Here is a 14189-nt window from a genome sequence, read left to right on the forward strand (position 1 = left end):
ACACACCAATCAAAAATTCTCCCCTTCCCTCCTTCCACACTCCCCAGCCTTCTCCTCCCAACCCACCCTCCAGTCTCCCCCACCAGAAGGCAAGTCCTCCCATGGGGAGATACATCCAGCTGAGGCAAATCCAAATGCTTCCCACTGCCTCAAGCCTGCACTAGGTGTCCCATCATAGGTAGTGGGCTCCAAAAAGCCCGTTCTTGCACCAGGGATGGATTCTGATCCTACTACCAGGGGGCTCCCCAAGTTGGTCAAGTTACACAACTGTCTAGCCATGCAGAGGGGGGCCTAGTCCAGTCCCATGCAGGCTCCACAGCCAGTGAACTACGTTTCATGAGTTCCCACTAGTTTGGTTTGGTTTTCTCTGCAGGTTTCCCCATCATGATCCTGATACAGTTGCTCACAGACTTCCTCTTCTCTCTCTTTGACTGGACTCCTGGAGCTCTGCCTGGTGTTTGGCTATGGATCTCTAGATCTGCTTCCATCAGTCTTTGGAGAGAAGCTCTGTGATGACACTTAGGGTATTCACTAGTCTGATCCATGGGGTAAGCCAGTTCAGTTCAGGTACCCTCTCCACAATTTCTAGTAATCCATGCTGGGGTGATCTTTGGGGATTCCTGGCAACTTGTCAAGCACAAGGCTTCTCTCTATCCCCATGATATCTCCCTGTATCATAGTATCTCTGTCATTGGTTTTCCCCTCAAGCCCTCTTCCAGCACAACCATTCCATTCACTTATGATCTCATGCCCTATCCCCTACCCTCCTTTGCCCACCCATCATCCCCAGTTTACTTGTGTATATCTCATATACTTCTCCTTCCCATGATGATCCATGCATCCCTCTTTAGTTCTTCCTTGTTAGGTAGCTTCTCTGGTGTTGTGGGTTGTTGTCTGATTATCCATTACTTTACATCTAGAATCCACTTATGTGTGGGTACACACCATGCTTGTCTTTCTGAGTCTGGGTTACCTCACTCAGGATGGCATTTTCTAATTCTAACTATTTGCCTGCAAATTTCATGATGCCATTGTTTTTCTCTGCTGAGTAGTATGCCATTATGTATATGTACCACATTTTCTTAATCCATTCTTCAGTTGAGGGGCATGTAGGTTGTTTCCAGGCCCACAATTCTTTAGAGATCTTGAAAGGACAATTGTCAGATTAAAATAGAAATACCAAAAACAAAAACAAACAAACACAAGAACAAAAAACAGGCAAAAAAATCTCAGGAAAACAAACACAATCATGAACAATAAAAGAACTGTTGGATATATCACTATCATTGTTTGCAAATTGTATTACAGAGCTATAGTAATAAAAAAGTTTTATGTTGGTATAAATATAGACACATTGATCGATGGAAACAAATTGAGATCTACAAATACATTTATATATCTAGAAACATCGAACACCTGATGTTTTTATTCTTAAAAAAGCCAAAAATACATACAAAGTGGAGACATCATCTTTAAGAAATATACCTGATCAAACTACATGAGCTCATGGAGAAGACTGCAAATACATCAATATTTATCACCCTGTATAGAACTCAATTCTAAATAGATCAGAGACCTCAGCCAGATACATTGAATATGATAGAAGAGAAAGTGGGGAATAGCCTTGAACTCACAGGAACAGGAAAAGACTTTCTGAACAGAACACCAATAGCACAGGAACTAAGAACAACAATTAATAAATAGGATCTCATAGAATTAAAAAGCTTCTGTTTGGCATAGGACACCATCATTGAGACAAAGCATCAGTCTACAGAATAGGAAGAGAAATTTAACTACTACACAACCAATAAAGGGCTAATATCTAAAACATATAAAGAATTAACCTAGTTAAATAGAGTACAGATCTAAACAGAGAATTCCTAAAGGAAGAAATACATCAATCTCCACTTCAGGATGCCTTCATTCTATAGCTCCCCTTCCTAATCCTGAGCTCACCAAAGAGAAGGATCAGGGAGCTCCATGTAAAGTTTAGTTCAGATCCCAAGTTTCCTGAAATGAACCAAATCATCCAACTTCTTTTGCTCTAGTATTCTCAAAGGCAGATTCTAAATGGCTTTAACTTGGTTTAAGGCTTTCCAGGACCTGGCTATGACTTTAGAGGCAAAGAAAACTGCCTAAGGGGAACCAAGAAGCTCCATCTCCTGGTCTCCCATCAAGTAACAACTGTTACTGTAATGATTTTAATTCAAACACCAGGAAGATGCAACATAGAAGCCACAGCATGAATGATAGCACAGGTCATGACACCATCAATAGGATTCCTGCTAACTCCAGTTAGGAATAATCCTTATCTGAACCATATTTATAGCTAGAAGACTCAAATAAACTTTACATACAGGAAATCTTCACCAGTCTGACAACTCCAGTTCCCTCAGCCAGTATTTAGTGGGTAAATTACCTGTCATATTATCATCTTTTTCATCATCATGTTACACACTCCTTGAAAGCTGTGGTAAGATACCAATTATGGTTCCTTGTGCTCTCTAAATACTAAACACATCTCAGTGTTGACAGCTTGCATGACAAACAATACTAAGCACATTTTTTTCTACCAGTCCTCCTAGTAGTTATTCCTATCATTTCCTTGAACTCACAATCCCTGAAACAATTTAACCTTGATCTGGTTTACTATTTAAATAAACAATACATTAGATTTCAGATCAAATAAGTAAAACCTAGTCATGCTTATTTACAAGAACATAGAAAAGAATTGATCGGCCATACAGGCAGACACTCACAGGATACCACAACAGGACAGAATGTAAAAATGAAGAGATCTTGGGCATCTGAACCCCAACATACACCTCTATATCCTACATTACTGGCTCCAGAAATATTGTGGAAGAGGGAACAGAAAGACAGTGAGAGCCAGAATACCAGGAAGTGTGCTCTCCTAGAAACGGCTGCATGTACAAGACCAGAACAATGAATATGTTGGGAAATTTTTAGAGTCCCATCCCTAGACAAAAAATTAGGCTCTATTAGGGACAAGCTCCCTAACTGATTATCCAACACCAAGTGGTCAGCCCTTCTGATGGCTATTCCTTATTGTCAATTTGACTACACGTGGAGTTAACTAAAACCCACGAGATAAGCGTATCAACCACCTAGAATCAACAGGAACAAACTAAATGGATATGAGAACAGAGAGAGAGAGAGAGAGAGAGAGAGAGAGAGAGAGAGAGAGAGAGAGAGAGAGAGAGAGAGAAAGAGAGAGAGAAAGCGCTCAGTGTTTCAGTCTACAAGGCTGGATGTATCAGCTGGTCTTCAGTATACTTTGAAATCCTCCCCAAAAATAGAATCTAGGCTGGGCGGTGGTGGCGCACACCTTTAATCCCAGCACTCGGGAGGCAGAGGCAGGCGGATCTCTGTGAGTTCGAGGCCAGCCTGGTCTCCAAAGCGAGTTCCAGGAAAGGCGAAAAGCTACACAGAGAAACCCTGTCTCAAAAAAAACCAAAAAAAAAAAAATAGAATCTAATACCAGTGATAGGATGAACTTGCCAGTGGGAATGAGAGCAAGAAGTCAAAGTACAAAGATGAGAGAGTTTCCTTCTTCCATGTCCTTTATATAGGCTGCCACCAGCTAAGATTTAAAGTGGATTTTCAAACCCCAAAACTTCTGAGTTTAGGTGGGGCTTCTCACTTCAAATGATTCAATCAAGAAAATTCCCTCACAAGAAAAATCAGAGACACCTGGGTTTTAGATAATCAAATATTTTTTTTAATTCAGATCTAGTTTCTCTGTGTATTGTTGGAGTATAGCTTTGAAATCATTCTGTAGATCAGGCTAGCCTCTAACTCACAGAGATGTGCCTGCCTCTGCCTCCAGAATGCTAGGATTGAAGGTATGTGCCACCACTGCCCGGCTTCCCCAAGTATTTATTTAAAAAAGAAAAAAGAAAAGAACAGACAGTTGAGTGGGTAGAGAAAGTGATGAATCACTTTGAAATTGCTGTTGAGGTAAATATGATAAAAATGAGTTGAACAAAATTCTAAAGAATTTTTGAGAATTCTTTAATGTTGATATTTGCTAAAATCACGGATTGATATCATTAATTGTGAAATTACAAAAGGAAAAGAAAGAATATAAGCACACCACAAATTATTTAGAAAAAGTGAAATATTGTAGCAAAATTCCTCTTTATTTATTTATTTTTTTAGAAAAGTTCTCACTGTATATCCTATGCAGGCCTTGAACTAAAACTCCTCCTGCTTCAGCAACTCATCCTCTGGGACTCTATGGATTAAAGGTGTGAGCTACCACACCCAGCTAAGCAGGAACTCAGGAAACTTTGTTGTGGAGATTTGTTTGTGGATACTGGTCATAGAGTTAATTCAATCTTCCATCCATTTAGAATACTGGTATTTACAGGAGCTCACCTACAGCAAGCATCAGTAAAAGCAACATGGGAGGAAGTGGGCGTGGTCTTCACAGAGTATATAAGGACCCTCCAGGGGCCAGCCAGCTTCATTCTTCTCCAGACCAGACAGAGTGAGTCTCCATATCTTCTGACTCCTAGACTGCTAGATCTATCCACTCCACACATTGAGGATCATACCCCAGAGCTGAGCTAACATTGCTGTGTCTCCATAAAACACTCCTGAGGCTGGAGACTATTTCTTGGGTGAGTGTACAATTTAAGATTGAAAGTCGTTGGTGTTTTCTATTTTAATTTATTACCGAAGTGAGGTTTCTGCTTTAAAATGCTTAAAATTTGTCTATTTATCAAAAGAGATTCTGCTCCCATTTGGTCATCTTGCTTTGTAAATATACTGTGAGTTACAGGTATAGATGATTGTAGTATATCCATTCACAGTCTTTCTTTGCTCTGATGTTCCACCTTTCAATTTTGTTCTTTTTCTAAATTTTAAGAATATTTATAGTGTATTTCTGTATGTAGTTCATAGATGTGAGATCAACACTTCTAAATTAATTTTACATGTATAATATATAAAATAATTGCTCTGAACAGATTAATAATTACTAGCAGTTAGAGATATATTTTATGAGTATTATGTATAAAATTGAAAACTCATTATTTAGCAAAGAAAATTATTTTAGTATTTTCTGTTGTAAACTATAGGAAAACATCACATTGTGAAATAATGCTTAATAATAGTTTACTATCTTTGAAAAACTGGCTCTTCCTTCTATTGGTTGATTTGCTAGATTGGAAGTATACATGTGATTAAATTAGAGAAAACTAAACACAATATTGTATTCAGGAAAGTAGATCCTGGTTATAATCTGGTGCAATTTTTTAATTCTGAATTCAGTTTTCATTATTTTTGTGAATTCATAAATTATTTTGGAATGATGTATCAGAAGATCATTTTTTAGTAAAAGGGGTGACATATATGGCCCTGGCCCTGTTTTGGGTAACTGTTGCCTTGCTTGCTGACCTTGACCTTGATATCCTCCCTATGCTAATTCTCTGCCGGGTTCCACCCTCCTGAATTCTTAAGGGAAGTTCCTTGTCTGTATATCCTGCATATTGGGCATAAACAGCTTAGATGCAAGATTGTAAAACATTAGTAGCGAACTTCTGCCCTCAGGGTTTCTCCCATTGTGCTCTAAGCCTGTATTTAAGACCTCCTCCCTCCTTCAATAAACAGCATTAGGCATTCAAAAAAATGAAGTATCTAATATACAGAAAAAATACCCAATGGGGCGGGGATTAGATAAGTTAAGGAAGTCAACATTGGAGTCTCCATCTCTTTTCTAAAATAATCTTGACAATGAATATTAGTATTATTTTCAAGGTAAGCAGGACCACCAGCTAAAGACATGGATTCCATTTGCTTCAGACTTCAGAAGCTGAAGTTATTTGGGGGATGTTTATCTCAGTCAATCCAAGATTCTTTATTTGTGTAGATGTTCAAAGAGAAGGAACAATGGGTTCCTGTTGATTGAATAGGAAATTCTCCTATAGTCATGAGAGCCTCATTTATGCCTTAAGGTTCATCTCATAAACTGAAGCCAGGAACTGTATGTATCTTTGATAAACAAACAAGTTTCCACAGAGAGTACCCTAGAATTCAACTTGATGGGATTTAGGATAGATATGGACACCTCTTGGGATGTTTGGGAAGGACTACTGGGGGTAGATGCACTAAAATTGGTAAGATCCACACTAAATGTTCATGCATCACTTGAACATTCCATGGTTTGAGATCTCAAACTAAGGAAAAGGGAACGAACAGGAGCTGAGCAGCAAGTGTTCTTTGCTTTCTTCTTGCTGATTTTAGATGCAATGAGACCAGCTCCCTCAAGCTCCTGCTACCATTTCTTCCCCGACAATGATGGACATATCCTTGAATTATGAGCCTCCCTAATTCTTATTCTTGTTAACTATTTACATCAGAAAGAAGTCAAGTAACTAATGTTGCCTTCATGTGTCAAGGGGTGGGACAGGAGGATGTGAAGGACTAACATGCTAAAATCAGAAAAGAGCAAAGCATTTCCTAGGGACCATGTGAAATAGGGAGTGTTTTCTTGGATAGCCAACAAAGAAGGGTGTGTTTAACCTACCTAAGTCTGTAGTGAAAGGCAAACATGTGGACTTGAAGGAGTTTGATCACTCTAGTGTATATTTATTTATAAACCCTTGGAAAGCATGTCTCAGACCAGCAACCAAGACACTAATTTGAATGGAGTCTCAAAAAAAGATACAGGTGTAGTGGCTCAGAAGGACATCAGATTAATCTATATTTCTGTCAAGAGGAGTGAAACAGGAAAGATCAGCAACTGCAATCCTATACCTATGTTGATTTTTTGTTCCTGAAAAATGAAGCCTGCTTTGCCATACACAGAATTAAATCACAACTTGCATCAGTTTTTTTTTTTGCTGTTTCTGGCTTCTCTGGAGTTGAATAATAGTAATTCTGCTTTTCTTCCTTCAGAAAAATGGAGTCAGACATTTCACAAGCCTTCCAGAAAGAACTCACCTGCTTCATCTGCCTAAACTGCCTGACAGATCCAATCACCATAAGCTGTGGTCACAGTTTCTGTCGAGCCTGCCTCCAACTTTCCTGGGAAGATATCCAACCACCTGTCCAATGCCCTTTGTGTAGAGAACTATATCGGAAGGAATTGAGAACCAACATTGTTTTGAAGAAGTTGGTGTCCATTGTCAGACAAGCCAGCCTCATGAAGGACCTGAGCTCTGAGGAGCAAAAGTGTGTGACCCACGAGGATACTAAGAGGATCTTTTGTCCTGAGAACAGGCTCCTCCTCTGTGAACTCTGCTCTAACTCCCATGAGCACAGAGGACACAGACACTGTCCCATTGAAGCAGCTGCTGAGGATCAAATGGTAAGTGATGCTGCTGAGAGAACTTGCAAGCTGGAGAGAGGTAGGCTTAGCAAACCACAGGAAGATACTGGTCCTCATATTGACAAAGGCACTGTTTTCAGAATGGTGGCACTTTACTAACATCTAGTGAAGAAAGGGTGACTAGGAATGTAAACATCCTTTGGGGGCCGATGAGTGTAAAGAGCATTTGGATTTTATGATACATTATGCCCAGGTCACTGGAAAGTGCAATACTATCTTCTTATCTATTAAAAGTGTCTATGGCTGGAGACTAAAACAGGAAAAGTACATTGGAGTCAGGTACAGCCAAGCATATAATCAAAATTATTCATCACTATACCTGAGCAAAATGGAAACCTGCATTTTCTAATTCTGTGGTCTAATCAGTTATAAAAAGAAAAAAATGAAGGATAATTTTGATTCTGGTACTCTCACTACAATAATTGTATTAATTGCTGAAGAGTCTGTCAATCAGTTATATTTTTCAAAATTGATACTCATTGCTTTTTTACAGGAAAAACTTTTGAAGCAAATGGCATCTTTATGGGAGAAGGTCCAAGAAAATCAAGAGAATTTAGAGGCAGAGAATAGAATGAGAACCGTTTGGATGGTGAGTATGAGAACCATGCTTAAAATCAGTTTGTTGCAGATATTTTCAAAATTCACCATTCAAGATTTCAATATAAGGCCTAGGGAAGTATACTTGGAATATGTGTCCTGCTCACCTCTAATTCTGAGTGTATAATGTCTCTGCTCTTGGAAAGAATTGTCTGCCTCTTGCAGAAGAGTCTGGGACTAATGAGTGAATTGCTGATGGTTCTGCACACTGCGTTAGACTTTATGACTACACCATAAAATCTAATTACTACATGCAGAGTTTCATAACTTTGTGAACACAGGAATGATCAATCTTTTTTTTTCAGATTGCACTTCTGCACCTCTAATATAGGTGTAAATTCATCTTAGGGTTGGATTGCCTGTGTAATTAGTAAGGAAGAAATAAATGAAACCAAGGCATTTAAATTTTCTGAGGTGTGAAGACAGTCAAGCAGAGTGTATGCATCAGAGTTATACAAGTCATTTGTGGAATTTAAGCATAGAAGGATGGAATGAGGGAGGACGAAATACTTTGTAAATATGATTGGGAATGTCTTTTTTTCTTCAGGACTACTTGACTTTTCGTGAAGAAATGATCAGGACAGAGTATAGAAAGCTACATCCACTCCTCTGTGAAGAGGAAGGGAAACACATTGAGTCTATGAGAAATGAAGGCCAATGTATTTTAGAGCAACTCAGGACAAGTGAAGCCATGATGGTCCAAAAGAGAAAAGAACTAAGAAAAATGTATCTGGAGCTGATGGCAATGTCCCAGGAGCCATATGTGGTCCTGCTGAAGGTGAGCATGGAGGAGTGCAGGAAGAGGCTTTATTGACTTAGGCCCACAGTGTGATTGTTATACTAAGATAGTTTTCAATGTATCCTGCATTTTTTAAGGGAGTTTCCTTTTCAGAAATTTTCTGGAGAAACAACAATCTGTAATAATCTTGAAAGAACAAGCTTTTTGAAATTATGTTCATAGATACTCCAGGGATTATGTCCTAACTTTTAGCTTTTGTGCCTTGCTTTTCTGATAACTGAAATTCAGTGATTTCTGTTTCCAACATTCTTTACCTCTACTTATATATTGTGCACAATATTAAAGTAACCTATGGCTTAATTGCTTCTGCTTGAGTGCTGTGTTTTTGAGAGTCCTTGAGGAGGTTGGCATTTTGAGAAAGGATCCTATTTAGTAGTACATAATACCTTGCAACTCACAATAAAGCTCAGGTCTCTTATCCTGCAATTCTGAAATACACATGTGAAGCACCATGCAGGAGTGAGGCAACCATTTTGAAGTATCCTTAGCTGAAGTATCCCTATGGCTTGTAGACAAGCTCAGGGAAAGCTGCCTTTGCAGCCAGGTTCAAAAGCAATGTACAGTCGGTACCCATGTCCTTCTCAAATTACTCTCCATTCTGATTTCATCAAGAATTTGAGTTCTGCTAATCTATTTCGTTGGCATTATCTTAAGACATGAATATAATTTCCCAGGATAGATTGCTGTGATAGTGGCTGACATTTATATGAACTTTCGATACAAACATTGTATTTCATTTCTTCAGATATCTAAGATTTTCTTGTTTTCTTTGCAGGGTTTGGACGACATTTTCAGAAGGTGAGTTTAGCCATCAGTACAAGTCAGGGTACCCTGAAATATGCTATAAAATTGTCCAAGTTGCCTTAGGATAATGCAGATGTCTTTTATATAGAAATTACTCAATTGCTTTAGAGTGATATTTTTGGGATTCTTTTATTTGTTTTGTTATTTTTATGTGTGTGTGAATGTGTGTGCTTGTACATGCACATGTGTGGAGGTCAGAGGACAACTTTCAGGGAACAACTTCTCTTTCCATCAAGAGTTCCAAAGATTGAACTCAAGTTGTCAGGCTTGTGTAACCTGAGGCGTTTGGCTGAACTTGAATAAACCTTTTCCTAATCACTGTGTGATATCTTTAGCACCACAGAGTTCAATATTTTTTTTTCCTTGCAGAAGTGAATCAATGCAGCTGAGCATGCTGCAACCTATTAAGACAGAACTAAATGCCTTACCCATCACTGGACTGACTGAAAGTTACAACCAGTTCCAAGGTGAGTGTCTCCACTGATAAAATGACCAGAGGTACCCTTCAGTCATGAGATAACCTTTGCAAACACAATATTTTAACTCCCCAGAAATATGTCTAGGTAAGTCACATTCTATTTTTATTGAATCACATGGTCATCTTACAAACAAACCAACAAACAGAAATGCATACTAATATCATGTTTTATGTAATAGTGGCTGAAAAGAGACTATCAGTTGTTCACTGAGTAGAATGGTTATTTCACTCTGGACAGTATAATTCAAAGGAAGTGTAGCCAGTGATGGAGATATTTGATTATTGTCCTTTCAATGTGTTCGAAATTAATATTCTACATTGCATTTTACTCCATAGATTAAAAAATACACAAGATAAAGAGTGTGCACTAGTAATCCCAGCATCAAAAACCTAGTGTGTGGAGGACTGCCAATGAGTTTGAGGACAGTCTGGTCAACATATTGAGTTCTATGCCAGTCTAGGACAAATAGAAAGACCCTATCACCAAAGGAACCAAAAAAAATCATAAAATAACTTAACAGACAAAGCCATGTATCATGAGCAATGAAAATGAAACATATTGATAGGACAAGAGGCAGTGTCTAAATCCCCCTTGTAGATCTAAAAGTCAGTTGTAACCTCACAAAAAGAGTATCAGAGGAAGCAGAGGTTAAAGGAGGACAAATACATTGGGGATCCACTTCTAGAGTATATTTTTATTCTCCTCGAGTATAAATATGCTCAGTTAGATGCAAATGAAAATGCCAAAGTAGAAGTTATCACTACTTATATCTACATAAAAATCACTTTTCATGTCGATCCATGAGCACAGCCTTTGCTCTGGCCCTTGTTGCAATGCACACATCTTCACTTAGGCATGTGTTATTAAAAATCACCGGACAGAAGAAGACTGAAGCTCCCTCCTCTACAGCATCTAAAATTTTCAAAAAACTTTTCAGCATGCTACCACTCTTTTCTGGTGGAAATCCTTGACATTGGTGTATTTGAGCCAAATTTAACCTCAGGTCTTAGCCTTCTCTTTTTAAAATCTCGAAGACTCTCTGAACCTGTCTCACCTGAGAAATGTAAACGGTCATTTTACCTAAATGTTGTTTCTTCCCACAGTGCACATTTCCTTGTCCGACATAACTATCATCCATCACAAGATAAACCTCTTTAATGCCATGAGAAGATTGAGCTTCAGACCTCACCGTAAAGATACATCTGCGGATTCTGTTGGATGCTATTATGGTTCGTGGAGATTACAGAGCTTCACCCTAGGGAAATATTACTGGGAGATTGATTTGAAGGACTCTTGGGACTGGGCTGTAGGGGTCTGTAAGGATTCCTTGTTAAGGGATAGAGAACAACTGATTGAACCTGAAGGTGCATTTCTTCTTGTGTGTGTGAAGGAGGGTGATCATTACAGTCTCCTCACCACATGCCCAGTATTCCAGCACTATATAGAGAAGCCACTGGGCCGAGTTGGTGTGTTCCTTGATTGTGAGGAGGGATGTTTAAGTTTTGTGAATGTTGCCAAGAGTTCCCTCATATACAGGTACCCTCCTGGCACCTTCAAAAACCCTGTCTGGCCTTACTTCTCCACGGGGGAAATCTGCAGTCCAGTACAAAGTGATTTTTAAGTACTCCCTACTGTTATGTATTGCTATTAAATATTAAAATACTATTAAGTGAAAATATGGTAGACTAAATTACCTTTTATTCTGGAGTCCATATATTCCACAAAGTAACCTTATTTCATAGTGATTTTTGTTTGCTTGTTTTTGCATCCTTGACATTAAATAATTATGCTTAGATACTAAGAGAGAGTCTTCGAGACTCAGGCTCTAGTTGGCTGTTAAAGCCCCTTTCAAGTGTACTCAGGACCCTCAGCTGTATTCTAGCACCATAAAGATATGCTCTACCTATGGGATTCCACTTAATGGTGTCAAGCTGGAGCACAGGTATGTATTGTGCTCACTAATTTAATGTCAATTTGACACAGACTCTTTTGGTGTTTTGAGACATGGTTTCTCTGTCTAGCTTGGGCTGTCCTCTGCATTCCAGGTGCTGGGATTAAAGGCTTACACCACCTACACCTGAAAAAATAATATCCTTTCTTCCCTCCCTCCTTCTTCCCTTCCTTCCTTTCTTCCTTTTTTCCTTTTGTTCTTTCCTCCTTCCTTCCTTTTTTCCTTCTTTCCTTCTCTCTCTCTCTCTCTCTTTCTTTCTCTATTTGTTATTTATTTATTTATTTTTGAATTATATATATATTTTTATATATATATATACTTATATATATATATAAAAAGTGGACATCAGGACAACAATTTACTTAGTTAAAAATGAAGTATACAGCTAAACAGAGAATTCCCAAAGGAGGAAACACATCAAATTCCACTTCAGGATGCCTTCATCCCCAGCCTCCTTTCCTAACCCGAGCCTACTAAAGAGAAGGTTCAGGGAGCTGGACATAAAGCTTACTTCACATCCCAATGGTTTCCTTAAATGAACCAAATAATCCAACTTCTGCCCTGATATTTTCAAAGGCAAATTCTAAATGGCTTCTATGATCTATTCAACTAGGGGTAAGGCTATGCTTTTGAGGCAGAGAAATTTGCATAAAGGGACATGAAGGGCTCCATCTCCTGGTCTCCTATGAGGTAACACCTGTTACTGTAGTGATTTTAATTCAAACACTAGGAAGATGCCACAAAGGAGCCACAGCATGAATGATAGCACAGGTCATGACTTCATCAATAGTTATTCCAGTTAGGAATTATCAATATCTGAATTGTATTTATAGCAAGAAAATGAAATAAACTTTACATACAAGAAATCTTCACCAGTCTGACAACTCCAGTACCCTCACACAGTATTTAACTGGTAACTTACATGTACTATTATCATCTTTCTCATCATCATTTTACACACTCCTTAGAAGCTGTGTTAAGATACCCATTATGGTTCCTTGTGCTTTCTAAATACTAAACACATCTCAATGATATGACAAATAATACTAAACACATTTTTCTTGCCAGTCTTCTTAGTAGTTATTCCTATCATTGTGTAACCTTGCAATCCCTGAAATAAGATATCCTTTATTTGGTTTATTATTAAAATGAACAATACATTAGATTTCAGGTCAAGCAAGAAATGGCTGCATAAACCAGAACAGAACAATGAATACGTTGATATGAATGTGGGAAATTTTGAAAGAATCCCACGTCTAGACACAGAATTTGCCTCTATGAGCAATGAGCTCCCTAAAGGTTCACCTAATACAAAGTGATCATCCCTTGTGAGGGTTATTCTTGATTGTCAATTTGACTACATATGGAATTAACTAAAACCCAAGAGGCTGTGATTTTTTTCTTGATAGGAATTTATCAATTGAGTCTTTTAAATTGGGAAGACTGACCAAAACCTGGATCTTCTGGAGTGTGCAGATCATGTTACATCCTGCCTACATGATCTACTGGCAGCCTATATAAAAAGGACCTGTGAGAAGGAAAGGGAGGAGAAAGTGGTCCAATTTTATTTCACCCAAAAACATATTAAAAATAAGAAAACCACAGAGTATCCAGGAGCAAAGCAATCTACAGCACATGACTGAGATCCAGAAGGTTATTCAATATTTCATATCTAGAGCATTTCACATAGTTTTCTGTGTGGTTATGGTGATCTCCAGATGGTGGGAAGCAAGGCATCTTTTGCCTCTATTGTCACCTACAAACAGTTGAAAATGAAATAGAGCCTGTGGGAGCAGGAGATCCCAGCTGGATCAATCAACAGAGAGGGAAAACAAGGAATAGGAGACCATGGTAAATGAAAACCACATGAGAAAAGGAAGAAACAAAGTGCTAAAGAGGCCCACAGAAATCCACAAAGATACCCCCACAAAAGACTGCTGGCAATGGCTGAGAGACAGCCGTGACTGACCTACTCTGGTGATGGGATGGCCAAACACCCTAATAGTTGTGCCATAAACCCCATCCAAGTACTGAGGAATATGGATGCAGACATCCACGGCTAGGCCCCGGGTGGAGCGCTGGGAGTCTAATTAGCAAGAAAGAGGAGGGTTTATATGAGCGAGAATTGTTGAAACCAAGGTTGGATAAAGCACAGGGACAAATAGCCAAACGAATGGAAACCCATGAACTATGAACCAAAGG

The 14189-nt window shown here is 38.7% G+C and overlaps 1 protein-coding gene across 1 annotated transcript; it reads left to right on the forward strand.

Moving 5' to 3' along the window:
- The first annotated feature begins 3369 nt into the window (after nucleotides 1-3369).
- Nucleotides 3370-11662, forward strand: LOC143274299 (tripartite motif-containing protein 43-like). The gene is made up of 7 exons (XM_076576807.1): nucleotides 3370-4646; nucleotides 6925-7336; nucleotides 7851-7946; nucleotides 8502-8732; nucleotides 9529-9551; nucleotides 9927-10024; nucleotides 11140-11662. The coding sequence occupies exons 2-7, from the start codon at nucleotides 6929-6931 to the stop codon at nucleotides 11655-11657; spliced, it is 1374 nt and encodes a 457-aa protein (XP_076432922.1). The 5' UTR covers nucleotides 3370-4646; nucleotides 6925-6928; the 3' UTR covers nucleotides 11658-11662.
- Nucleotides 11663-14189: the final 2527 nt, after the last annotated feature.

Source organism: Peromyscus maniculatus, chromosome 7 (genome assembly GCF_049852395.1).
Source record: "Peromyscus maniculatus bairdii isolate BWxNUB_F1_BW_parent chromosome 7, HU_Pman_BW_mat_3.1, whole genome shotgun sequence".
Classification (NCBI taxonomy): domain Eukaryota; kingdom Metazoa; phylum Chordata; class Mammalia; order Rodentia; family Cricetidae; genus Peromyscus; species Peromyscus maniculatus.

Bases quoted from the DNA above. Each gene is read 5' to 3' on its own strand.
- LOC143274299 (XM_076576807.1), top strand. From the start codon at position 6,929: ATGGAGTCAGACATTTCACAAGCCTTCCAGAAAGAACTCACCTGCTTC. The intron at 7,337-7,850 runs GTAAGTGATGCT...GCTTTTTTACAG, and splicing joins CAGCTGCTGAGGATCAAATG to GAAAAACTTTTGAAGCAAAT. The intron at 10,025-11,139 runs GTGAGTGTCTCC...TTCTTCCCACAG, and splicing joins AAGTTACAACCAGTTCCAAG to TGCACATTTCCTTGTCCGAC.